This window comes from Numenius arquata, chromosome 16 (genome assembly GCF_964106895.1).
Source record: "Numenius arquata chromosome 16, bNumArq3.hap1.1, whole genome shotgun sequence".
Taxonomy (NCBI): Eukaryota; Metazoa; Chordata; class Aves; order Charadriiformes; family Scolopacidae; genus Numenius; species Numenius arquata.
In genome coordinates, this window is record NC_133591.1 from 4,625,300 (window position 1) to 4,652,213 (window position 26,914).

The following is a 26,914-nucleotide window of genomic DNA, read 5'->3' on the forward strand; positions in this document are numbered from 1 at the left end:
CGTTTTATGTTTTTATTTCCTTTGCAAATGCAAAGAATTTATGTCCATTGTTGTACACACCTATCTAAGATTCGCTCTCATGCCAGTAACTAATAACTTGCTTGGTAAAAATTATCAGACCGAGAAGATTACTCACATTACATTTTCTTGCTAACCTTAAGAACTGTTCTGTAGAACGGTTAGCCCTATTGTTTCCTCTTCATTGAGCAATACTTAAATAGAAGAATTTGGAGTGGGCAAAGTTGGTTTGTTTTTTTTTTTTTTACCAAGCTAACGTAGTTCCTATAAATGAAAATAAATGTTTCCGTTGATATGCTCAGAGGCATTTTCCATCATTCCTTTTAATCAACTTCCAAAATATGCTCAACAGAGAACATCAGACTGGATCCAATTTCTGCTATATCACACGGAACAAAAGACTCGAGCAGGCACACATCTTTTCAAAACACTTCTTTTCCATAGCTCTGCCTCCATTTTGGATGACAGACAAAGGGAGTAAGTGTGAATATAACGCCTTATTAAATAGATGAAAAGCAAAACTCAAGCTTGAGCAAAAGGCGCAGATAAACCCAGGAAGTGCTACTTCCAGCTGCAACCACTGGAACAAAGGGAACAATGACAGATCCCGCTTTCTTGAATTTGTTATAAAAATAAAATGGGGGGGGGGGGGAAGGGGAGGGGGAATAAAAGAAGAGTTGGCCGATTTTCACACAGACCGGGCACAAACGCCTACTTTGCCCTTTAGGGGTTCCCCCAGATGTTCTTCAGCACTAGATGTTCCCAGCAACTTCAAGCCTGCCCGTGGGATGCTGAGGGTTTCCCAGTGCCACGAAAAGCCCGCAGAGGCAGGGCACGATCCCAAGCCGGAGACCAGGTCCCGCTTCGCCTCAGGGGCTCACCCCGACCCCCTTCCTCCTCCTCCTCCTGCCCACCCGGGCCCCGCTGAAAACGCGGTGACAACCTCTCCGCTCACCCCACACCACCCGCGGGGAGGTCTCAGGCCTACGCGAAGTGCCCGCGAGGATCCTAAAGTTCAATGAAAACAAAAGGGACACGAACACCCACGCGTGGAGCCGGGGAGGGGGGTCACCGCCGAAGGGCGACGCTCAGCTGCCCCCGTGCCCCCCGCCGATCGCCTCAGGCCTCGCCAACCACCCCCCCCCCCGCCATCCCTCCTCCCCTCACCGCGCCCTCGGGTCCCCGGCCCGGTCCCCCCCCGCCGACGCCCAGCCGGGGCTTTCCCCGCCGCCCTGACTCACTCCGGGAGCCGCTCGGCCCCTCCGCCCCGTCCCCAGCCCCCGGGGCCGCCCTGCCCCGCGCCCCCCGCCTCAAGGGCGGCGGCGGCCGGTACCTGTAGGCCAGGGACATGCACTCGAAGAGCTTCGTGAGGGAGGCGTCGATGCTGAGGCGCCCGCCGGCCCCGCCGCCGCCGCGGGCCGCACCGAACTGGTAGGTCTGGCAGGTCTGCTCGTTGACCGTGTCGAAGTCGTAGCCCTTCTTGGGCGGGTGCTCGCTGTGCGGCGACGAGACCATGAAGTGGCCCGAGTGGATGATCTGGGGGCCCGGGGGCTGCCCCCGCCGAGGCCCGCACCGCCGCCCGCCTCCCGGCGAGGCGCCCCCGTCGTCCGTGTCCGACGAGTCCTCGTCTGGCTCGGTGCGGGGGGACAACGGCCCCGCCGCCCCGAGGAGCCGCGCCGGCCGCATGAACACGTCGGCGGCCATGGCCCCGCTGCCGCCCAGCCGCCGGCCGAGCCCGCCGCCCGCTCTGCGCCGCCACCGCCCCGCTCCGCCCCGGGCCGCCCCCCGCCGCTCCGCACCGCCCCGCTTAAAGGAGCCGGAGCGGCCCCGCCGCCGCCCCTCCCCTGCGGCCTCCCCGCTCCCGCCTCAGCCACCTCCCTCAGCGGCGGCGGGCCCGGGCCGCGCCTCGGGCCCCTTTCCCTCAGCGAAGGGCCCGTCCCGCCATTGCCACCCTTGAGGCTGCCTTCTCTCGGCAGCATCCCCTCAGGGAGAGCCCCAGGCCGCCATCACCCACCCCGAAGGCCACTGGAAAACGCCCCTGAGGGTGTTTTCCCTCAGTGAAAGCAGCAGCCCACCATCACCCGGGAGGCCGCTTTCCCTCAAGGCACCTCCCTAGAGCACTTTCCCTCCTCACCCTACTGCCCTTTAGTTACAAGAGGAGGGCTTCTTCAGAAGAAAGGGCTCCCCTTCCACACCCCCCAAACCAGATGGTTCTTGGCCATATGTGACACCCACCATGTTTTACCCATCCCCTAACCCCACTGCTGATGGTGGAACAGCCCCCACCTTGCACCACCACCAGCCTCACCACGAAAGGGGAAGGCACCGATGCTACAAGGCCTCGGTGTCACGCTACTGCTGCCCTGTCCCTACTGCCCCGAGGACTGTCCTCACTCTGCCCCAGGGCCGCTGGTTTAAACAATCCAGCATGGCACTTCCATCCAGCAGGATAACATCAAGGGACTTAACCCCCCCCTCAAGGGACTCATGAACCAGAATGTTGACGAGATAGCGATTGTGCTAGTTTAAATCAATTAAATATTTCTATCTTTAATACAGTAAATTGCTTATTATTTTCCAGAAGCAGTCTGCAAGAAGCCAGGGCAGCGACAGAAGTAGCTGGACACCTGCAGCAAGGCAGGCTGCAAACACGGCTGGAGGGACCAGCCTGCAATCGCAGGGAAAAAGCTCAAGACTCAGAGCTTCTACAGCTAGCCTGGTTTCTCACACCTAACCCACCACATACCTGCTCGGTGGCGTGCCTAAAGTAAGCACAGTTCTTCCAGGGGAAGTAAGGATCAGATTTCATCCTTCTCAAAAGCATAAAGGAAACAATGGATCTGTAGGTCAAGATGAAAGCACAGCAATAGGGCCAGGACATCTATTACAGCACAAAACCCCATACACATACATATGTCAAGAGAAAAGATCTCTAGCTTGCCCTGTAGAGCAAGCCTCCATCATCAACAGAGCAATAGTATTCTAGGTGGCATACTCCAAAGCGTTTATACTAAATTGCTCATATTCTCTCAGTTCTAGGACCTTGTACTTAAAAGAAAAAAAACAGGCTCTGCTACACAGTCATCCTCAGGAGTGAGAAAAAAAGAGGACACATTAAATTGCCACATGCTACTTTCTCTGCTTTGTAAAAGCAGAAAAAAGATCAAGGGAAACTCAAGGGATGAGCTAGCAACTCTTGGGCACAGAAGGAAGAGGCATTCCTGCAATATCACAATTATGTCCTTGCAGTGATCTAATATTCTCTGTTAGAGAATGAAATCAAGACAGATCACTGTGTTTAGGGCAGGAGTGGTAGGTCAAATACTTCCCCAAACATGAAAGGAGCAATAAGACATGGACGCATCATGTGAGGGCTCTTTAACATTCAGCTCTTAGTCAGCATCATGTATGACTAAAATGCTTAAGAAAAGGCCACAGGCATATTTAGCTTCAAAGCTGGTTATTGCTACCTTATATTAACGCTGGTTTTAAAAAAAGAAAAGAAAAAAAAAAAAGAGCAATGCTATCTCCGAGCAAGTTATTCTGACTGGGAGTACTTTAAGTAAAAAAACATTAAAACATATCAAAACAACATTCATAGTTCTACAGTATCTGTTTTAAGTCTTACGTGTAGTTTAAGAACTAATCCTGAACTGAAAAAAACAAAAGAAAATAACCACACGTCATTACCAGCACTGTATATAGTACTTCCATGACAAAAGCCTATACATTTACCTCACAAAATTATAAGCAAGCCAGGCTTGCTTCTTCCTGTATGAAAAGAGGGGTAACTTGTTAAAATAAAGTCGTGAGGTGGCAATGCAATTTTCTAAGAAGAGCTAGCAGCACACCAGACCATCATTTAAAATAGGGATAGCAGTCTTAAGCTATGACTAACATTTGATGCAGTTCAGGGTTTTATCTTCTTGTCATCCTCAGAGCAAATACTGCAGACGTAAGGAAAGAAGCATCCCTGAAAAGAAATCCAGTTATTTTGGAGAAAGACCTCTTGGTTTGCCTTTTTAAGATCAGCATTTAGGTGATCAGCAACAGGTCAAGACTGCTAGCTATCCTCTCCTCCTCCACGGTAAGGAATTCTAGGAGGCACAGGGAAACACTAAGGAGCCACTGCAGCTTCTTTTGAGGATGCTTTTTCTTACTGATTCCTTTTAGCAATCTGCAGTGCAAGGTGAAACATAGGCCACCATCTTCCGATGATGTTCCTTCACGAGCACAGGCTTTCAGCACAGGAGGAGACAGCCATTTACCAACTTAGAATTCAGCTGTAATACGCACCAAACAGAGAGGCATTCAAGCCCTTTAAAAATATACCCACAGTGTACTCCACAACACTTAGTGGTAAGAGATTATCCTCCTAAATCTACAGACAGGAAGATAAGCATTTCCATTTTGATGAGGTGCAAGAGCTCAAAGAATCTTACTCACAGCCTCAGACTGCGGGGCCACCTGCAGGTGCTGGGAGTCCAGCCATCCCGTTACCGCTCCGCTGGCTCCTCTGCCCGTCCTGCTCCCAGGCAAACCACAGGCCAACCTCCAGCTCCATGCCCCGCCGCTCGGCTGGGCTGTGGCTCACTCCTTCACCCTTTACTGGCACAAGCCTTACCTGTGCAGAGGCCTTTACTTCTGGGACTCGTCTTGAATTATATCCTCATTTCTACCTGTTCTTTTCTCCCCCTCTCTCTCTCCAGTTCCACACTGTATATAATTCTCGTATACAACTCTTCTGATTTCATTCACTAATACAGAGAAGAGAAAAAAAACTGACTGAAATGGGTAGTTTTCTTCCCAGGTTAGCAAATTTAAGTTGCTGACGAGAGGATGCTACGAGCACCTCAATAAATGCAAAGGAGGCAACAAAACCAAGGTGGGAGCAGGCAAGCGGGCTGTGGCTGGCCCTTCTGGCAGTGGTGAGCCAGCAGAGCGCTTCAGCTGCCTGGGAAACTGCAGGCTACTTTGGGACAGAGCACACAGAACACTAAAAATAAGCTGGACACTTTATATCCATCTTGAATGTAAAGAATCTTTCCAAAACTCTTAAGGGGTTTCACCCTTGCCAGCATCAGACTCCAGCATGTTTCCACACTGAAGCATGTTTCCACACCATGCCCTCCTCCCCCCAATTACCACAACACATTAGCCAAGTACCAAGCCAACAGTAAGTACCTTAAATTACCTGCAGGTTGCTGTAATTACATTGGCCAGATCTATTTGTTTGTTGTTGTTACAACAACCACCACCACCACCTGCCCCCGCCCCACAATATCAAGATACCTTTGATCCACTTAAAGGTGAATCATTTTACACATTACCAAATGAGACAACACCATAGAATGCACATTTAAAAATACCATTTATAAAAACAGAAATTTATTGTCAATTTAAAAAACAAACTGAGATTAAGTTTCTTGATAAAAATTATTCACACAGTATTCATGTTGTGATTTTTTTATTTTATTTTTGAAATGAAACCATTGTACATTGTACAAACCATAACTACCGATGGAATAAATAAGTGAAAAATTATACTGCTGTACAACACACACACACACAAATCATAAGATGGAAAACGATTAAGTATTGAAGAAAACAAAATTCTTTACACCTTCTACCAGGCCCTTAGATATAAAGAACATTCCAAAACATGACAATGTTATGTATGAAGATAGCCACCCAAAACCATTATTTTATACTGCCTTGTTGATTATTTTTTTTGTTGTTTTGTAAGTGCCAGCACTTTTTGGAATGTTTAACAACTACTTTCCCAAGCATAAAAATTCCAAGGAATAGTTCTGCTATAAAATGTTTGGCTGAGTAAATCGCTTATTCGGAAGGCCTTCCCACATGTTCCACAAACTCAGCTAATTTACTTGCGTCTAGTTTTTTTTTTTTCTTTTTTTTTTTCTTTTCCTTTCTTTTTTATTTTTGTATTTATTTGTAACTGAAGCTCCAACATTCAGCATTGTAGCAAGGAAGCACTTCTTGATATTTGCACTATTTCTAAAACATTAGCTGTATGAGAACTTTCAGTCATCTTGAAGAAAACTACATCTCTCCTGCTCCACGTTTCAATGCTTTCAATAAACCCTTTTACAGTGAGTTCATAAAACAAGTTTCTGGTAGAGATAGGTCCAAGCCAAAAAAAGATGGATTTAGATCTGGTTTCAAACCTCAATTCAATGTTCTGGTTTGGTCCCATCTGTACTTTCTGGCATTAAAATGTGTTTAAATCACATCCGTTGGCCCATAAATGTTATCAGGCACTTCAAAAAAAGACTAATAACAGTCTTATACACTATTTTGGATTTCTTCATACCAGATATGTCAAAGTCTCTTCCCTTAGAGACTGACAATAACAGGTCTAAGGAACCCAAATCTATCTGCTTGTTCAGTTGTCTGTTGTCACTAGAATCTCTGGTTAAAAAAAAAAAGTTCTGAATGTATTCTGTATAAGCTGTAAATAAAGCATTACTATTTTAGAAATAAAGCCTCTAGGAATATGGTTATGATGCCTTGTCTTGTAAGCCACAGAACAATGAACAGTTCTGAGCAGAAGCCACAGGAGAGAAAAGGAAGTTTATAATTAAACCTGTTGATGTCAATAATGCCAATAAATGCTTCTATCTAATGAAAAATTTGAGGTATTTTTAGTGCTATTTATATATTTTATTTCTTCCTAAAGTACAGGAATTAGTTTCTAAACAAAAAGTCTATTTACTCCCTTGGAAATGTCTACAAAATTAAAATTAAAAACTTGCTGCGATGCACCTGAAGATAGGGATTAGTAAACATGACTACTTGTCAAAGGTGGCATCAGATTTGTTTTGTTTTAGCATTAAAAACAACAAAAAGTTAGTAAATCAAAAATATTTAAGTTTGAATCTTTCTAAATTTGCCCGTTTAATATATCAATAGAACTTCTCACAAAATATCACTTAAATCTGAATGTAATATACATACAAATCAATCATCATTGACCAGTTATCCACATTTTAGGCATACACACAATTCAAGAGAGAATTCTACCGTTTCATTGCATATATTGTGCAAATACAGTTTTTGGCTCCTCATTTCCTTATTTTCAGAATGTTAATGGACTTCATGATCAAACCAGAAATCCCAAAAAACTTATTAGGGAGCACACTGTTTTCATTAATGATTTGCAATCAAATTTTTATTCAGTTAAAATCCAAAAAGTTTTATTTCAACATAAAGGAAAAGTTCCAAAAGTGAGAGTGTCATATGTTAACTTGGAGTTCAATCCTACAAACATCTTCTGGAAGGTCAGTATTGGCTCCCCACTCCTCCCTCCCTCCATTCCCCCCCCTAGCCCCTCCACTTCCCCATTGTTGTTTCATAACAAAGTGGTAATTGCAAATGCAATGCAGTAGTCTAAGTGCAAGCCATTTTCACTATTGGAGAATTCAGAAATAAATAAGCTTAATGAAGAGCTAATTATGAAAATGTTTCAACTGGAAGCAATTTTTATTTATTTTTTTTTTTTAATTTAAAAAAGTATTTACAGTTCCTAGCTTACAAACTATATGCAACCATTTTCATAGCTGTGAGATCGTATTTTAAATTACAAGTTCCATCTCCCTCACAAAGCAAAGAAAGGCTAAGGGCCCGACCCAGCAATACGTGTGTACGTACGTGCGTGCACTGAAGTGAGAAACACGCGGCTCCCACCGAAAGCAGGTATTTCTAACTGGGAGCTCGCCCTGGAAGTACAAAGCCCACTGGAAGATCAGGCCCTCGTGACCTGGTATCTGCGGATGCTTCTGCACTTCTCCGTGCCAGGAATTTGAAGGGAGTTGCACATACTTTAGTGCCTTTCAATCAACTCTAGCGTAAGCACATTTCAACATAATTGGAAAAGAAGGAACGCTTCTAACAATGATGTAGGGACAATGGAAACAACAAGGCTTATTTACAAGACTTGCTGAAAGAAAAAAAGAAATCCCAAATACAGTATTAACCTGGAACACAGAAGTAAACATCTTATAAACAGTACAATGAAATCCAGTTCACTGAAAACATGATATCAAAAAAGACCAATTGAAAATAAATTCATTGTGCATCAATCCCTTTGATCCTATTTATGTACACAGTGGAACTTTTCTGTAAAGCAAGTTGTACCCAGTACAGAGATCTGGACCTAATACGCAAGTATTTTCACTGCTGTGTTATAGTATATATTCAGATCTGGACTATAAATGGTAAACAGATCATGTTAACTTCTGATGAAGTTAAGTATTTAGAAGACCAAATTTACAGTTGCGAATGCCATGCATTCAATAAAAGATCTCCACTATAGCTGCTAAAATAAAATATCAAGCTCCTTTTTCTCCTTGGACTCCAAGAGTGAAAATGGCTTCCTGATCTGTATTTGTTAAAAATTTAAGCACCAGGGATTTCAAAATCAAAAACAAAACAAAAACCCCAAACAAAAAAAGGAAAGAAAAAGAAAAAGCAAAAGCCTTACTACATGGCATTATACAAACATAGGCCACTTTGCAAAGGAGACAGTTGCAAAACAACTTTTAAAAGTTAGCACTGTTTTCAGAACACAAGGCACAAAACAAAAGCAGACATCACGCCAGAACAATGAACTTCACATGAAAGCTAATACCTGACCTGTACCATCCTTAAATATCTTACAATGTTAAATAGAGAAATGAAAAAAAAAAAAAATACAGCAGCAACATAATTGTAATTTTGACTTTAGAAACAGTGCGTAGACCCCTCCTGAGTTGTTTACTCCAACCATTTCAGAGACAGTAACTTAAAAGTTCTCAATGTTTGTTTCACAGGAAAAAGTTTTCAGTGTCTGAGAAGTTAAACCTTTGTTAGGCTTTCTTGGATTTTTGCTTGGTAACTTGAAAAGTTAGGAGTTCTGTCCTCATCCAAGAGAAGATGCTTAAGTAAGGTTGTTCTATAATTAAGCCCACTGATGTACCTCACATAAAAACTGACCAGAAAAATCTATAGTCTAAATCTCTTCAACATTTTGTTGGGAAGCCTCTACTTTCATCTTTTTAGAAGGTGGCACTCCTTCAGAGTCCTTAATGGAGGGGGAAAAAGAAAAACAACCACGTTATCATTGCACTGAATTTCAGGCGCCATAAACATCAAAGAAAAAGCACGAACAAATTCCCTGCTGTCTCATTTGTAAAATACAAAGCATCCCTGGACGTGAGAATGATGTGACCAAACGCATTTGCTTCTTGAAATCATTCCTCCACTTCCATCTTACCTCAACACCTTTACACTCGTCGTCGTCTACTGACAAAGGGTAAAATTCTAGTTCCGGGCTAAAAATCACAGTGAATATTCCAAGCAACAGCCTTGGTGCATGGTTATACATGGAATCGCCCAGCTCCGCACTTGAGCACAACCTGCACCAAGTGCCCATGCGTTTTCTCCTGCTGTAGCCAAAGCAATCTCTACAGGACAGAACACGCAGGGTTTGGAAAGCGCAAAGTGTGCACTGAAACAAACCAACCACCCACAAGGAAAAACAAGGGACGGAGCAGTGCTCTGCCCAAGGACCTCGGTGTGAGAGGGACAACTACGAGGATAATTTCTTCCTCCCACCCACCCAGAATTTTTCAGTTTACCAGCGAGTAAATATCCAAACACCTCATTCACTGAATCTACAAAAAATAACTTTCCTAACCACTACATGCATTTACTTTTATAGAAGGTATTTTACTTCTGAATGGTCCTCAAAGGGGCCTGTCCAGTAAGTTAGGTCCAAGCAATTTATTAACACGAAGTTTTAATATTCCCTTACAAAATTAACAGGCTGGTTTAGGAAACTGAAAAGTAAACCAGATCAGTCTGGTCTTACTGTTCAAATTATGTGAAATGCAAGAAACCAACCAAATTAACCACAAAACAAGATACGTGTACATTTAATACTCTACAGCTACTTTACTGTCACCACCTTTGGAAATGAGTCTAAATACATAACCGGCCTCCTTACATTTGCTTTTTGGTAAAAATACTCTTTTCCAAATTCCAAGTAATTGGGCTTTTACACTTAAAGTTACCTGAGAGTTTTTAGATGCCTCTGTAATTATATCGTTTTCTCCAGAGGACTGAATTTCTGCTTTCTCTGAACTATTCATGGAATTTTCCATTGAAGACTGTGAATTCTGTTCATCGGAGGTATCTGAAACATCAAGAAATAATTTTAAACAAACGAGTGAAAGCATTCAGCAGGAGCTTTTAGCGTGTCTTCTCATTAGCAACAACATCCCATAAATAAGCATAAACTTCACCCACGTGTAACCATTAATGATAACACACATAACTGTATGAATATAATGAATTACGCCCAAACTCCAGGACCACAACCATCGGTTGCTGCCAGCAGTGTACAGTTGCTGGACTCAGTCCCTAGAGGGAGCTACGCTCCCGCACACCCTGGGACTCAGAACTGTGTCAATGCTGCTGGCCAACAAATTTCAACACAAACTTTGCAATCACGCTGATCGCAAGGAAACTCGCTTCAAATCAGAAGTAAAAGGCTGTTACAGGAAGGGCTGAATTGTGATAACTAATGGACTTAAAACTCTGTAGCTAAGGAGAGAGAATAAGGTTATCTGAATCAAAATTCAGCCATATATTTAAAATCCACTTTTTTGCTTGATACTAAATTTTCAAGATAAAATTTAGACGTTTTTTACCATTAAGGTTGTAGACTTTTTAATTCTGGTGCACACTTACGGAGAAGCCTTCCAGCTTGTTATAGCCCTTACCTGCTTACAATTTGTGGTTTTGGTGTTTGGTTTTGTCGGTTTTTGTTGTGGGTTTTGTTGTTGTTGTTTTTTTCCCAAAACCCTTCTCTCTCTCTCTTTCTCAAAGCAAGACTTACAGAGGACTCAGGGTTAAAGCACCCGTTCACTTGAAGAGGGGATAGGGGCACTTAAAATGTCTTTACAGGTTAAAGATCCCTGGAAGTTTAACACAGTATGTCTAGAAGCAGAGACTCAACAACAAATAAACACCCAAACTCCTTTGCTTACAAAGGGTCAGTTATATTTATTTCAGTATCCACATCAACACAGTGTAAGGATTGGAACCCATTCTTTCCTTAACCTCATTAAAAAAATCCTTTTTGATTTGAATGAATTTGCAGAAGTATGCATGGAGTCAAGTTTTATAAAGTCATCTCTCCACAGCTCCCTGACCCAAGAAACATATATTCTAGATGAAGAGAAATGCAAGATCAAAAAAATTTTTGGACAACTTTGGTTAATGAAGATGACATAACCAGGGAGTAACAGATATTTTTGTGGTGCACTGTATAAAAAGCATCACAAGCGTTTCTGAAAGTTTCTGACTGAATTCAAGATAAAGTGACACCTCTGACGAGCAGTCTCAAAGATCATATTCAGCAAACTCGGACAGAATCATCTTCCTTTCCATGTCTCGCCAGAAAAGCATGTTCATACTGATAAAGAAACACGTCCCAAGGGTCAGAAAGAATTTCAATTTCTGCGTTGTATGTCTCAGCATACATTGCAACTTGAGCTCAGGAGCACTCTGTGATGTGCCCATCTCCACACAACAAAATCACACCTAGAGCAACATCCACAGGTGACAGTTTATAGCTGCCATCTTCACTTCCAGTTGCTGCTGACAACTATCGGTCACTCAATGCCTGCAATGACTTGTTTGCACAGCAAAATGTTTTGAATGCACCTGTTTTGTTTTAAGAAGTCCTCACTAGGCATTCCTGATCACCCAAATTGTCCCCAAGCTTTAAGGAACCTCCTTGATTTCGGCACAGTAACATGGGATAGACCTACAAGGTCATTAAACCCTATCCAGCTGAATAATGTCACAATTCCAGCGGTTTGGTTGATCCTAACACTTCGGTAGATAAATAGTTATTTAATAGATTTTTTTAAAAGGCATATAACCAATAGAAATAAATTAATAACGGGTATTTTTTGTCATTACTTCTCCCTTTCATTTTACAGTAACTGTCTCTGGAACTAATCCAGAGAACTTGGTATGATTCTCCCCAAACCTAAATTTAGTCAGGGAGCACGTATGCTATGTAACAACTTCACACAAGCAGGTTCAGACAATATTAGACCTAGGAGCAAATTCCTTACCATTTTACCATGACCAAATATGCTAGTTGAGACTTCTTTCTTTGAAGGATATGGCACTCTGATTTATTCCAATTTGGTGATGATTCAGTTGTCCGATTTTAACCCCATTGAACAACGACAACATTTAACATACTTAACCATTCTGACATTACCAAGATAAAGGCTCTAAATTTAAATTGGTTAGTGGATCTACTGAGCTAGGAACTAAATCAGGAGGGCATAATTTAATTGCTTTGCTATGGGAAGAATTCTGCAACCAATTCATTAGAATGGTGTTAAGGACATCTTTTATCTATTGTAATAGGATGAAGAAAGTTATCTTCAAAAGAATATAAATACAGAGTATATTTCAATTACCCAAAATATCATTTTAAAAGCGAGGTTCAGAACAATCTCTTAACCCACATGTATTTTTAATCTGTGTGCAACTGCAGTACAATATTGTAACAATTTTAGGAAATTAGAGACAGAATTCAGAGCTAACTTTTGAATAAGTAACTAGCAGGGGTAAGGAAAAAAAAAAGCTTACATTAGTTTACACAACTAAAAAAAAATTTCAAAGCACCTCACCTCTATTTTACTTTACACTAGATAATGAACGTTCATGCACCTACAAAAGTACTACTTTCCAGGATTTGTGTGATTACATGGCAGCAACCATTTTAAAGATGATTTTAAATTATTTCTTCTTTCAAGACTGAGATTTTGACAATAAGACAACTATTTTGTTTGTTTCCTCTCTGAAAAGACCCTGAATGTCAATCTGACCTTTCCAGTTGTATGGGAAGATCGCTAGTAGGCCAGAGATGATGGCCATTTTCACCATTTCTTTCAAATTGTTATTATTCAGTTCTTAAAAAGGATAAGCAAATAAATTATACACTAAAGGATAAGGTTTTTTTATTTGGCTTTGAAGATGGATCTTTTCAACTTACCTTCTGAACCAGGCTGCTCCTTTGCTTCTGTCTGAGTTTCGTCAGACTTTACTTCAGTGCCATCTGCTTGTGTCGCCAAGTTCTGTTCTGGTGCTGGACTTGAATTACTACTGTTTTCTTGTTTTATTGGAGAAGCATCAGCTATTGAACTCTGGTTGCTATTGTCATCTGTTAACAAAAGAGTTAAAACCAAGAAAGTCTAATTTAACAAGACAAAAAACACACCTTAATTCTTCCATATTTTTCCTGTATTATTTCCTGATAATGGCTTGTTGGGGATCAAGTCCAAGCATTTAGACTAATACTACATCTAACTTTTTTTCCACGCCACAACAAATTTTGATCTTGCAGCCTATATTGTAATACAGGAGTTTTCAAGCACTAACTAAAAATCAGAAAACTTGAAAAAAGGTGCTCTAACTAATATTATACAACAAAATCAAGAGTGTTTTTACTCAAATCTCTTCAAAAAAACCCAGAGTTTTGCAACATGAGTAAAATAGATCAAAGTGACAATCTCATCTTATAGTTCATAGAACACAGGGCTAATTAAGTGTTCAGGCTGCAAATTTACAAACACCCATCACTACAATGTTCAGATGAGCAGGTAGTTTTGAAGTGTGTCCTGAAGGTCAAAAACACTCCCCCCAACAAAACCCTCTCAAGGTAAAATGTATCATCCAGTCCCAATATTAATAGTTTCTAAGTGATAATTGTCCAGAATATTCTCTTAGCCTCCAAAAACTTGGATCACAGCAACTTTCTGCAGCACAGATCCTGTCTTCGCAGTTAACGAGATATTTTGCCTGTACCCTCTTCCTGTGAAAACCAGTGACAGTGGTTTAAGTATTTCAGCTAATATTTTATGTATTTTTAAGCCAGTCTAACAAACATGGGTAACCAAGAAGGAAGCTCTTGCTCCCTAAAGAAAACTAACCCAGCCCAGCATTATTAGTTAAATTACTAGAATTCAAGTCGATCCACCTCCCTCTGCATCTGTACAACTCATTACATCCAAAGGACTTCAGAAACACATAGCTGGTGATGGGACCATCTCTTTTCAGAGCAGCTTGAAGTCAGCTTATCATTAATTTGTACAGTATGGCTTAATAACACAAGTGATATATGATAAAAAAACAAATAGTATATTCACCTCATGGATGGGAGAAACAAGACTTAAGATCTGACCAAGGCAAAAGCTGAGAAGTTTGAAACAGAGGAAAAATTAATTCAGATCTGTGAAAATCCTGCTCAATCCTTTAATTGCTGTGAACGCTGCAAAAACCAACCAGGAGGCAATACAAATGCAAATAAAACTGAAATGAAAAATTTACAGCCCACTAAAAAGTGATCCGCTCCTATCAGCTCAAGCAGTGCTGCATTCTCAGCCATAATTGTTATCCAAACACCTAGAAGGTAAAAAATTTAAACAGCTGAGCTGTGCACGCTCCTCTGTAATAAACACCAGGTTACCACTCAACAGTTGACACCATAAAAAAAATTACTTTATAGTGCCTGAAGATGCCACAGAACCAGAGCTTGCTTTCTTGACTCTTGCAGAATTCTTTTGACCTGAATGACCCACCAAACTAAAAAGAACAAAACCTGCACAAATTATAGTGCCACTGAGGCTTTGGTTCTTCAAGCTTCAAACTCAACAGCTACTACTTCACCTGAGTATAGTATTTTGAATAGTAGATATTTCTATTTTTATTTTCATATTGAGCTCCACTAACAATTTTTTCCCCAACACGCAGCCCTAATAAAAATGGTATTTAAACAATTGTTAGTACATCCACAGAAGAGAAGTCCAAGGTACCAGATGAGTCTCTGATCCTGTTTTCACTTTGACTCAATCACACTGTCCATACATCTGAGCAACGGAGAAACTTGATACTGTGAGCTTGTACTTTCACAGCGGTATAACAGGGTAATTGGGGCTGACCTTCTCCCACTCACCGTGCATGTCCATCATCCCTGGAGAGGAGCTGTTCTCCGGAGTGGTCACTTCAGAGCCACATTTTTCATCTTTGCCTTTTTTCTTATTCTTATTTTTCTGAAAAACAAAAAGTACCATAAACAAATGAGACTATCACCGTAAAGAGAAATCCATGTTGCAATATAATACCCTTCCCATTCATTACTTCTGTAAACACCTCTCAATTTCAAGTGAGAAATAAAGCCAACGTAATAATAACTGACATTATCAATAATGCATAAGTCCCAATAACTGCAGGGCTGTTTTTCTAATTGTATTCTTCGTGACACAAAACACTGGGATATATAGGTTTTTATTCAAAAATTCTAGTAACGGTTAGCACTTAAACATGTTTTTCATCTTCAAACAACTGCATAATTTTTGTAAAAAGTACAAAGTTCCCAATAATACCCTTCATTCTACAAACAGGGAATCTGAGGCACAATGATTAAATGGTTTGCTGAAACTGAGTCGGAAAACTTGGGAGGTGCTGGCTGCTAACTTTGTACTCCATCCAAAGAGCTGCAAAACCAAGGTCAAAAGAATCTCTGCTACACCGGGGAAAGGGAAGAACATCACTGATCGGAGGCAGGGCTAAGATTCACGAAACTACCCTATTTCTGAGCTCGTAACTCTGCTCACTGTATGGTTTATGCATATCAACACACCGCTACGAAACTCAATACATTCTCCCTTTCATATCAGAAAGTTTGTAGAATACACTTAGACAATATGCATGCATGCACAACAGGAATGTTAACAGATCTAGAATTTTAACACTAAAGAGACAGCTTTTTACCTCTTTCTCAATGACCAACACTGCAGAGACCTCCTCCTTCTCTACAACTAATGCTGTTTCTTCATTAAAACTAAAAGATGGATTAAGAAAAATCAGATTGGCCTAAAACAAAGAGCATAAGCAAGACAGTCCTACATGAACAATAGGCCACAACATGCTCATGACCAAACAACAGTATGGACTGCAAGCATTAAAACAAAGGAAGAGACAGTAGCATCCGTCACGTGGAAAATCTGCGTCTGCTAAGGGATGCAGCATTTTCAATTAAGAAGTGACGTAATCAGTCTCACAGGAGAAAGAGCCAGCTGCACTGCTTTTGGAGGATCCTGCGTGCCTGCTGAGAAGACAATTAAAAGCCTGACTCTAGGAAGAATGCTCATCAACCCATCCGTTTGGATAAGACAGTGTCCTCCAACAAGGGAAGGAACTAAACCCACAATCAAATATACACAAGACTGAAGAAGAAATTCAACAAGTGATAAGTGGAAGGACTTTTCCATCTATTTTAAACAGATTATTAGGCTTATTTTTAAATTGTATTTTTACTTCAGAGAAACCAGATTTTATTCCCTATTATGTGAAGCAGAGGTGAAAGCACATGGACTTTTTTACCCTTGAAAAATGAAAGTTCAGAGGGGACATAATCTCTGTCAGGTTTGGTGTTGTTTGGTTTTTTTTTTTAAAGGTAAAAAGAACACTTTTCCCACAAAAGAAATATTGAAAATTGTCTGTGAGCAATTTAAGCTGAAAAGGTTTTTTTTAAACAGGTTTAACCATCAAAGTGGTGAGGTTCTACAACAGCCTTCCAAAACTAGTAGGAGGAAAGAGCCTAGCTAATTCTAGTTCAAAGAAATGTCAAAGGGTCTTCGGAACAACACGTGAGGGGGGAAGCAATCTAATCTCTGTTCACTAAAATCAAAGACAACTTCCATTTGAAACATGAAGCAGTAAAAAAGATCCCATTCTCCTATTCTAGTAAAAAGCAAATATACTGTCTGCTCCTTCACAGGTGGATGAAATTGGATATAAAAGGATGTCCACAACAAAATTAAATAGCCAAGATGACCCCTGCCTGATATTTATTTTTAAAATATATGCACTTGTTTTAATTGTGAGAACTTCCAGAGCAAAAAGACAGAAACCTTACCATATCAAGCCTACAACAACTGCAGCTGCACAACGGCCTCTACTTGTAATGAACAGAATATGACTGTAGGACACTAAAGTAACTGGTCTTGCACAAGCGTCCCAAATTTCAGCAGATCTGGAGCCTAAACCTGAAGATGATGGCTCAAAGAATATAATTAAACTCTGCACATAGAGACCGTTACATAAACCATTCTTCTTAACAGAGAATCTGACTTCAGGTTCCAGTCACCTTGAAAATTCATCCAGAAACTCACTAGAAATTTTATTTCAAAGTTCGGTGGTACCTATCATGCAGGCTTAACTGCGGGAAGACAATTTTCAGAAGCTGTGAGCCTAAATATCCTCAATCTCTCTCTCCCTCACTCACATAGCACAGCTTTTTCCCCCTAATATTACAAATAATAAAATCAAGACCAAACATTTGACAACTAGAAAAATGAACAAGTTTCTGGAAAGAAACCAGGAAAGGTTTCCCGATTCACAAGGTGTTACTTCACAGAGATGCTGCTCAAGCACTGGAAGAATACAAGAGGCTTACCACAACTCCGACAGTCATGGAAATCTGTGGTACAACCAAAGGTACAGAAATAAACAAACTCAGTTAAAACAACACTAATCCAAAGTAGGTCTTGAATTTGGACTTTGAATAAGACAAGACCATGATACTGTCTTGCCTGAAAAACAATCATTTTACACATTTACTAACATAGTAGTTTTCTTCCAGGTAGGTCTTAACTCGTATTTCAAATAAAGTAAAAGCACATGACAGCCAAGGAAGGAGTACGAAACTTAGGATATATATTCATCGTATCATTAACTTACGTGGTACCACGGATTAGTTTTCTATTACAGTATCTCATTTTATAAAATGAGAACAATGTTCATTTTGAAAAACAATTTGTAAGCCCTATCAGCTTTGATTTTTACACTTATTTTTACACCAAATGATTGTATCACTGCACATGAACAGTGCACACTAAGAACGTAAACATGATTCATACACAAAACATTTATTAAGAGAAAACACACATTACAACAGAAGCACGTCTGCTGTATTGCTTGGGCTGGACATCTTAATACAAATGATCTCAGTTCCACAGGATTTTTCTACCCTTACTTCAGTGTTTTGCATGTATATTTGAGCAAAACAGCAGCGATGCACAGATAGAATGCATTCTCCACACAGTTCCAAACCAACTATCTTCCTTTAAAGCATCAGGCAGAAAGAGGGGAAAAGTAATCGATGTTTCAGCTTTCCCTCCCCACCTCCCAATTATTATGTTAGAGAAAGGTTTCAAAAACCAGTTTCAAGCCTATTGTTTAACAGTTACCTGAGAATCGATCCAAGTGGACACTGGGAAGGCTGCCACCCACTGAACCATCAACATCACTTCTGTAGAGATTAGCACCTCCCTAGAGTCCTTCTAGTCAAACGGCTGCAAGACCCACACCAGTTGTAGCTTAAAGGCTCAAAGAATAACGATCATATTCCCTCAACACCACGTTTCCCTGAACATCTTGAAAAAAGCAAGATACTTGCAGGATACTTACATCATCGACTTTAGGCTCTGTTACTGGTACCCATTTGTAAATCCTTAGGGACGTGTCACCAACTGTCACCCACTTCTTCTCCCTATAAAATTACAATGCAGGAGAAGTTAAAGTTAAACTTCAGATTCAAAAGAAAGCGATCTACTATTGTAAGTTGTCAAGGATTTAAATAGGCTATTAAGTAGGATGATCTCTATTACATCGTCTTTAGTACTGCATTGTGCAAATTGTTCTTTGCATTTCACAAACTTGTTAGAGCACTGCTAACCTCCAGATTTCTCAGGGCTGTTACTTGACTAGGTAGCAGTAATAAGATCTGGATTAAAGGTACAGTTAAGAACAGCTATTGAAAATGCAGATTTAATGCCTACAATTTTCACTTAAGTTTCTAGAGAGCAGAAGAGGTTTTAGACAAACCAGCGTGTTTTGATTGTCATGAAGCTGTTTAATGGTATTAGAAATCTAAATGCATTTTGACCATCTGAGGTTTATTTTTGGGTAGAAATTTGCTGCTAGCAATTTAACATTCACTCAACACTCCTGTCAGACAGCTCTGAAATTCCAGCCTTGGAACCAAGAGCCTTATTGGTAACAATATGTGCCGTGATGCAGAATTCAGACTGGAGAGCCCAGCTCTCTTGGAAAGGAAAGGCTGAGGCTATCAGAAAGGGGAAAAGCATAACCTAGGGCACTCTGTGCAGACCCCCGCCAGCCAGCCGTGACATTGTGACACTGACAAATTGTGAAGGAAATCTGGCCAGAGGGCATCACTACATTTGGGGGTCACACAGTCACAGAGTGCAGAGATGGAAAGGATGCTGAACGCCTAGTTAAGGGATGAATTCCTGGAGCTCTTTGCAGCAGAATATTATAAGAAGGTCCACAATGCCAGAGAAATTTCATCACATTTCTGTGATCAAGTTTTCAGGTCACAGATCACCACTGCTGGTTCTTGGGTTTGTAATACAGCTCTGCAAATGGATTGATTAAAAGTTAACAACAAAGACCAATTCCATTAAATATTCAGGAACATCTGAAATTAATTTGGCATGAGATCTCAAGCATTTTTCTTTTTTAAAAACACATTTAAATAATAGATTTGGGATCCAGTTAGAGATTTTTTTTTTTTAAAAAAATATTCTTTGCAGGATGGGAGAAGCTGGATGTGACTCCAAATACATAGATGTGCGATAGCTCCATTTTTAGAAAGGGTTTCCAGAATCAGAAGCAGCCACATTGTACAAATGCCACAAACATCCTCCTGACTATTTGTTTTAGCTATTAAAGCCAATCTTATTTGTTTCTCTTTAGAGGAAACACTTTCCTATTTTAAAAAACAAACAAACAAACAAAAAAACCACAAAAAAAAAAGAAGAGAAAAGAAGAGAAAAGAAAAGAAAAAAGGCAGTTTGATAAATTTTGGATCTGTCCACAAGGATATTTTAATTAAAGTACAAAACTATTTCAGATTCATTTCTTTCCCACTGTTCTTCCTGAAGCACAGTTTTTCCTCAATGTGTTTAGATACATCCATTTGGGTTCGCTAGATGGCTAAAGTATGTCAAAACCCAATTTTACGCTAATTTGGAGCTCTACTGCTAGATGTGATAAAAATGACAGTGGAGATGAGGGCATGTCAATAATGAGAGCATACTTAATTGTGAAGAGATGATCATGATATAATTTATTTTTTTAAAGGATACAAGACAAACTAAACTTATTCCTACTTAGGAAAACCTTTGAAATTATTATGGAAATAAAACCAGCTGGGGTTTTGTTTTGGGGTGTGGGGAGAGGTGAATAAATGCTTAAAAAAAAAAAAATAATCAAGATTTTAGTCTTTTCCTACAGCAAAATATTACTTAGAGATGCTGCACTGGAAAACCAAAAGTTCAAGATACCTGTTAGCATCTCAAAGCAGCCTCACACAGCATCTTCACTGGACAGACTGTAGAACACAGGAGGAAACCTATATTAGTAACTTTTTCCTTCTAGTATTAAAGTTAGCCCTGACATTTTAATTCTTTTGAGCTTCTTAAGTACCACTTTAAGTTTTTATAACCCTCAACTATAGGGATTTTTTCACTGAATTCAACACATAGTAATTCAGACAACAATGGGAATAAGGATATTTTGTGATGGAAGTACACCAACATCCCAGTCCTGCAAACACTTATGGCTAAAAAGAAAACCCAACATCACACTGCTATTATTCAAATATTTCACATGTGTTAAGCATTTACAATATTAAAGGTTTAAGACCATGAAAGTATTAAAAAAGACAACAACCTCCCCTAAAGTTAGTAAAATCATTGGCAGCACAAACACAAATTTGTTAACAAAGAAACATAATGACTTTCAGACATTTAAGATCAACAGGGTAGAATAACTTGAGGATTTAAGATGTTTATTGCAAATAAAGCTTTGAATATTATCTGTAATACTTACTGCCTTTCCATTTCAAACCAAAACTCAAACCCAACGAACAAAAGAAATCCCCAACCCACAAAACCACTTGTACTCTCAACACTCACTTTTTTTTGTGGAAAGACACCATCCCAACCCACTGATCGGGGGCTTTCCATTTAGTTAGAATTGACAATTTACTGATGCTGCCCGTAACAATACATTTGCTAAATGCTGTACAAACTACAAAATATTCCCGCTAACCAAATGCCAAAGTAGGAATGAGGAATTAATGAACTCTTGTGCCCATTCTGTTGTGAAACCTTATGTAGTTTTCTCCACCTTTTCCTGTCTGTAAAATGGATCTGCTGTTGAACCCACTCATTCTGAGACCCTGACCGGAATTCCACCCCTGAACCTCTAGTCCATCTTTGTTAAGTGATCACTAGGCAGTAATCTTTATTGCCCTGCCCCTGTTATACTATATAGGTTGATCTATAAGTTGGTGGATTGGAAAAGGTGGTTGATGGTACACCATCAAACTGAGAGTTAATTGGGCTAAAAAGGTGGCAATTATCAACTTTACTTGTCCATGTCTGGCTGACAAACTCCATAGCTTTAAAAAAAGCATTTTTTCTGGTTTTAAACCTCTCCTGCTCCACCATGAATGACTCAGGAATAACAACACTGGAAAATGGCAAAACTTAAAATATATACAAAAATACTTTTTTCTTTTCATCTTCCACACTGAAAAATATCTTAAATATTTTAGTTACAGTAAATTCAGAAACTAACCAATGCAACAGAAACAAACCCTTACATTTATCTGAAATTGTGTTAAAGCATTTTTAAATTCTGAACCCCATCTGCACAGCATTTAAAGGACAGCCAAGGATACGTTGGGTAAGCATTAGTACCAACACTTCCTTTATTGCTTATGCCTAAGGCATACTAATATCCTAGAACTTCCATAATTATATACTCAATTCCCCATTCTAAATAGCCCAAGACTATTAAATATATTTATATTTTGTCTATTAACACTAAAGCTCCAAAGACGACTATCAAATTTCACGTATAAAAGTAATATACCGGTGAGCAAAAGCAACAGTGTATATTACACTTATACATAAAGTGTCAAGGCAGCTTCTGCAGCAGCAATGAGTGCTAGAAACATTTGATGGCACAGAAATAGAAAGCCTTTACTGCCAATATATTACCATTCAAGAAAAGGCTTTCACACTTGTTTGGCTTTTTACCAAGACTGTCATTTATCATAGTGATCTGTATTTACACAAGGATTTGCACCCACATACCCCATCTTCTGTTGATGATCACGAAGTGACGTCATAATGCTGAATTTATCACATCACACTCACTTGCATTGCAACAGAGTTTGGTGAAAATCACAGAATTATGACCTCCCTGTGGGATCAAGCAAAGGAGAAAGGGGAATGGGAAAGAAAATGCCATTATTATACAGAAAAAGTGCTGAAAAGTGCACAAAAAAAGATTTTTTGAAACGCAGGCTTGCTTTTCAGAGCACGCCTATTGCTATGTAGATGTTTGTCTAGTGACTAACGTAGAGTAGCCCCAAATATACATGGTGTTTCTTGACCACACTGCAAATACAATAAAATACCACGTAGTACAAATGGACAAAGACTAACCGTTAAGAACACCTTCTCTCTGAGTTTATATAAATATGGTGCATTATGAGAGTCCCTTTTAACTTACACAGGCCAACACGTTTTTAAGCAAGTTCTGCTACATTCCACGTTGCAACAAGCAGCTTTTCCTACAGTAAAGGGAAATATGGCTCATGCATGACAAAACTCTACCTTTTACACCCAACTTCCACTGAAGTCAGAGAGCATATCCTGGCTCAAAAAGAAATAATCATCAGTAGGAAAAACGTATCGTAATTCAAGCACGATAACAGTGTGTTTGGGCCATTATGGTACTTCAGAACAGCTCCTGCACATACACTGGGTATTTTTAGTTCAACTGCCACTACTTGAACTTCAGTCTTAGCAGGAAACCAAACACAGCCAATGCAGCCAGACTGAACTAGGGTTGCAATCTGGTAGTAGCAGTCTTTTTCCAAAGACATCATGTTAAGAAAGTCTATGTCATAACGACTTTTCAGAGTAAAAGCCTATTTTAAGAAGGAAGCAGGAACAGCAAAACCTGCAGAAGCTCAACCTCAGAGCATTACATACCACACAAAAATATTTCAGCAAGTCCAAATGCAGACAGCGAACAGAAAAGCTACAGCAGCATTGTCAGAAATTCTCCTCTAACTAGCCGCAGCTAGCGATCCCAACCAATGGTACCGGCTAACATTGCCCGTGATGACTTCGCTCCTTGACTTCTCGGGCTTTGAGAAGCTACAACTCAAGTCATATCTGGCTGTACAGCCAATTCCCTGCCGTAACAAATACTTAGCACTTGCTGTAAGTACTTTCATCAGTTGCCGAGCTTCACCTCTTCTTCATAAGGTGCTATCACTAGATTAGGGCTTTGATGGGTCAGAAAGAGGCCGAAGGACTTCTGCAAAGATATTGCAATTCAAAGACAAGGCAACACAATGAGATTTCCTCATTCCTGATGCGTACTCTATATCAGGGTACCTATCCCCATCAGCCACATCACAGCTCCATCCTTAAATGTTTGCACAGTTGCCCAAAAGGTCAGCAGTGCTACATACCTAGGCAAACTATTTCACTGCCCCCCAAGACATCCTACCACTTATGCTTGCCTTCTGCCCATTATTTGTCTTTTAATAAGCATCTGCATTTTCTTCTGTTTAATAAAACAGACTTTTATAAAACAAGAGTGTTTCCAGTATTTTTCTAATGCTGGTTAAGGGCACAATAGTTTCTACTTCTCTCTTCTTGAGAGCCCACTTAGAATCTACACATACCCATCAATCTTTAAAGGCAAAAACCAATCCTGTACCTTTCACAATTCGTTGAGATAAATTTATCTCAGAGGATTTTTTAAAATAGACTGAAAGAAAGATTTTAAGTGCTGTTAAAAAAAATGTAGAACTACTCTGTTAGCCATAGAAATTTAACATTCCTGTCACACAAATACAACACAGCCATGTATTCTGTAAGACTCGTGCTACGTGTTTTCTAAAATAGATGCTCATTCACAAGAGTAGTTTAAACAAAGGAGATACGGTTACATTAATCACAAGATAAAAATGTAACAGCTTCACTGTTTACTACTAAGTTCCAGTAATACCAGAAGCCCTAGGTGCTCTACAAACACCCATGGAGATAGGGTATCCGCATCAAAGGGCTCACTGTCTAAGAAAGAACACTAATTTTCTGAGGAACAAAGTCTGCACTGATGGAAACTGCTTTCCAATAGGCACATTCGTAGAGGTGGCAGTACAGGCATTTGGTCATGCTGCACAGCAAGGCTGCTGCCCACCTCCACAGATCGATAAAGCTTTGGGCAGCAGGCACCCCTCCGCTCGGAAGAGTTCACAGCTCAGTCTGCCTCTCCGCTCACCCCTCGACACACAGCGCTCCAAGTACACGAGCCTCAGAAAACTCTCTTCTGTGAAACACTGGATGCAAGGTATTTTAATCTTCAGTGGCTGCATTTCCACAGAAGAGCTGTGGATGGCAATAAATTGCTCCTATTATGCAAATAAAACTGCACGCTTGGAAATTGCCCATGTGGCCCTTCTGAAGATGCAGGAATTGCTAGCCTGTAAAGTTCAATTTAACAAGCCAAGCCTTCCCAAAACATTTAAACCACAAGACACAGAATCTCTCTTGCTAACTTCCCACTGTACTTGACTGCAGGTAGGGGGGAATCATGAGATTCACCTTCAAATTACGATTCCTTTAAAAATAAGAAAAATTATTTATGTAAATACTTGAGACGCACACACAAAAAGCCATATGAACACTCCTGGCAATAATCAAAAGAAACATTGCATGATTCTGTACAGGAACCCTTTAAAGCAAGTTGTCTCTCATGAAGGTTAAGACGTACAAAATCTATTTATGCCGTAAGATTTCTGTTTTATAGAGGAAGCCATAGCAACTGACATTGATGGCAGAGAGCCCTTGCCAAGAAAAAAAAATAAAAAGTTAGACATTTTGTTGAATGGCCAACCTTCTGCCTCTACTCCTCTCCGAAATCCATGAACTAGGATTCAAAGGAAGTACACTGCACTCATGAATGAAATACCTACAGACAGAACAGTCCCACATATCCAACAACGCTCCTGTTTGAACAAAAGTCCTGTCACATCGCTATACATTGTTCTGACCCTTCAAAGCTGGCCCACCAGTCAGCAAACAGCACTTAAAAATACCACCAGAGTAGAAGAGAGTTCCTGAAACCAATCGAACTGCGGTGCTCGGGCTGCTCCAGCTCCCTACACAATGGCTGGATTCTTTGAAATCCCCATCTCGTGCCCTGCGTTATTGGACACACGTCCCGATTCTTTGTCCGGCTCAAGCCAACGAGCCCATTCATCTGCTCAGGGCCATTTAAATGCAACAATCTGCTTCACCCGAATAACGAACACGTTTAATTCCGTATTTTGCTCTTCTTTTAACGCAAACAAAGCATTAGCTGTGGATTGCAATGAAAGTGCCCCCTTATTTTACCAGGTTCAAAAAAGCCAAGTAACGCAGATTAATACCAACTCCAAGGATTTCCCAGTGGATTTCAAACGTTTAAAGGAAGTATTTTAAGATCCATGCACAAAGACTACTGAACAGTCAACTTGCTGGAAGAAAGAGATTCCCCCTCGAGTCACACTGGCACCGCTCTTTATCCCATCCAAAAACCCCGGACTGACTGTGCAGAACATTGCAGTGACTGTTTCACTGTATTGTTCGAACACCTCATGTTGATTTTCCTAACAAAAGCAGAAGAAAAAAAAAAAAAAAAGGGGAAAAAAAAGACAAAAGCGGGAAAATGCCAAAACACGTTGAAGGCCTAACAAAAGGGAATTATTTCACTAGGGGTACAACCTTCAATTATATAATTTAAACCAAATTCCAGCGGCAATTAGGCGCTCTCTCCTGCCCCGCTCGGGGTTTACAACCGCCGGAGCGTCTGTGGGAGACGACCCCGCTTACGTGCAAACCCCGAGAACTTGAAAGGTGAGACAAATTAATAAAAAAATAAACTCTTGAGCGCTTTGCAGGGGTATTTTCAATGCTTTAAATATATACGTATATTTAAAAACTTCCTCGAGTTCTAGTTCCACACAGACCCGGCGGCGGGGCTCCCCCAGGCCCGCTCCTCTGGGCCCTTTGTAGGGGAAGGCGGCGGGAGGAGCCGGGCCCGTCCCGTCGCCCGCCCCCGCCCGGCCCGGGATCCGCGGTGTGGCGGTCCGGGGGTCGGCGGGGAGCGGCGGGGGTCGGCGGGGAGGGGGGCTCGGCCGCACAATGGAGCCGCCTCTCGCCCTCACACGCCGCCGCCGCCTTCATGTGACTCGCAGGAGCGAAATGGCTTCTGGGTGCCGCCGGCTCCCCGCCCCCCGCAGCCGCCCGGCGGGCTTCGGCCCCGTGAGGGGACACCGCGGGGTGCGGGCGGGGGAAAGGCGGGGGGCTGAGGGGGGTGCGGGAGCGGGCGCGGGGTCCCGGCGCGGCGCGGCCCGCTCACCATTTGCGCACTTTCTCGATGGCCGCCATCACCCGTTTGATATCATCCTTCGCCCGGCTCCGGGTCTCGGCCCGCACCGACCGGCCCGACATGTTGCTGAGGGGACGGCGGCGGCCTCAGTGGGGAACGCGGCGCTCGAGCGCTGACTCGCGGCGTCCGTCGGTCGGTCCGTCCGTCGGTCCCTCCGCCCGCCCGCACAATGCTCCCTCCGCTCGAGCGCGGCGCGGCGCGGATGGGCTCGGCGCGGCTCGGCTCCGCCCGCCCGCCGGGGCCCGCGCACTGC

The 26,914-nt window shown here is 41.3% G+C and overlaps 2 protein-coding genes across 2 annotated transcripts in view; both read right to left on the bottom strand.

Moving 5' to 3' along the window:
* Positions 1–1,722, bottom strand: part of MLXIP (MLX interacting protein) — a 52,716-nt gene extending 50,994 nt beyond the window's left edge. The window contains exon 1 of the mRNA XM_074159533.1: positions 1,352–1,722. Within this exon, the coding sequence (XP_074015634.1) occupies positions 1,352–1,722 (371 nt within the window). The remainder of the gene's footprint in view (positions 1–1,351) is intronic.
* A 4,257-nt stretch (positions 1,723–5,979) lies between these two features.
* Positions 5,980–26,899, bottom strand: BCL7A (BAF chromatin remodeling complex subunit BCL7A). Its single transcript, XM_074159603.1, has 6 exons — positions 26,632–26,899; positions 18,580–18,661; positions 15,062–15,158; positions 13,103–13,270; positions 10,092–10,213; positions 5,980–9,100 (listed from the first exon to the last, which is right to left on the bottom strand). The coding sequence occupies exons 1-6, from the start codon at positions 26,721–26,723 to the stop codon at positions 9,029–9,031; spliced, it is 633 nt and encodes a 210-aa protein (XP_074015704.1). The 5' UTR covers positions 26,724–26,899; the 3' UTR covers positions 5,980–9,028.
* Between the last annotated feature and the right edge of the window lie 15 nt (positions 26,900–26,914).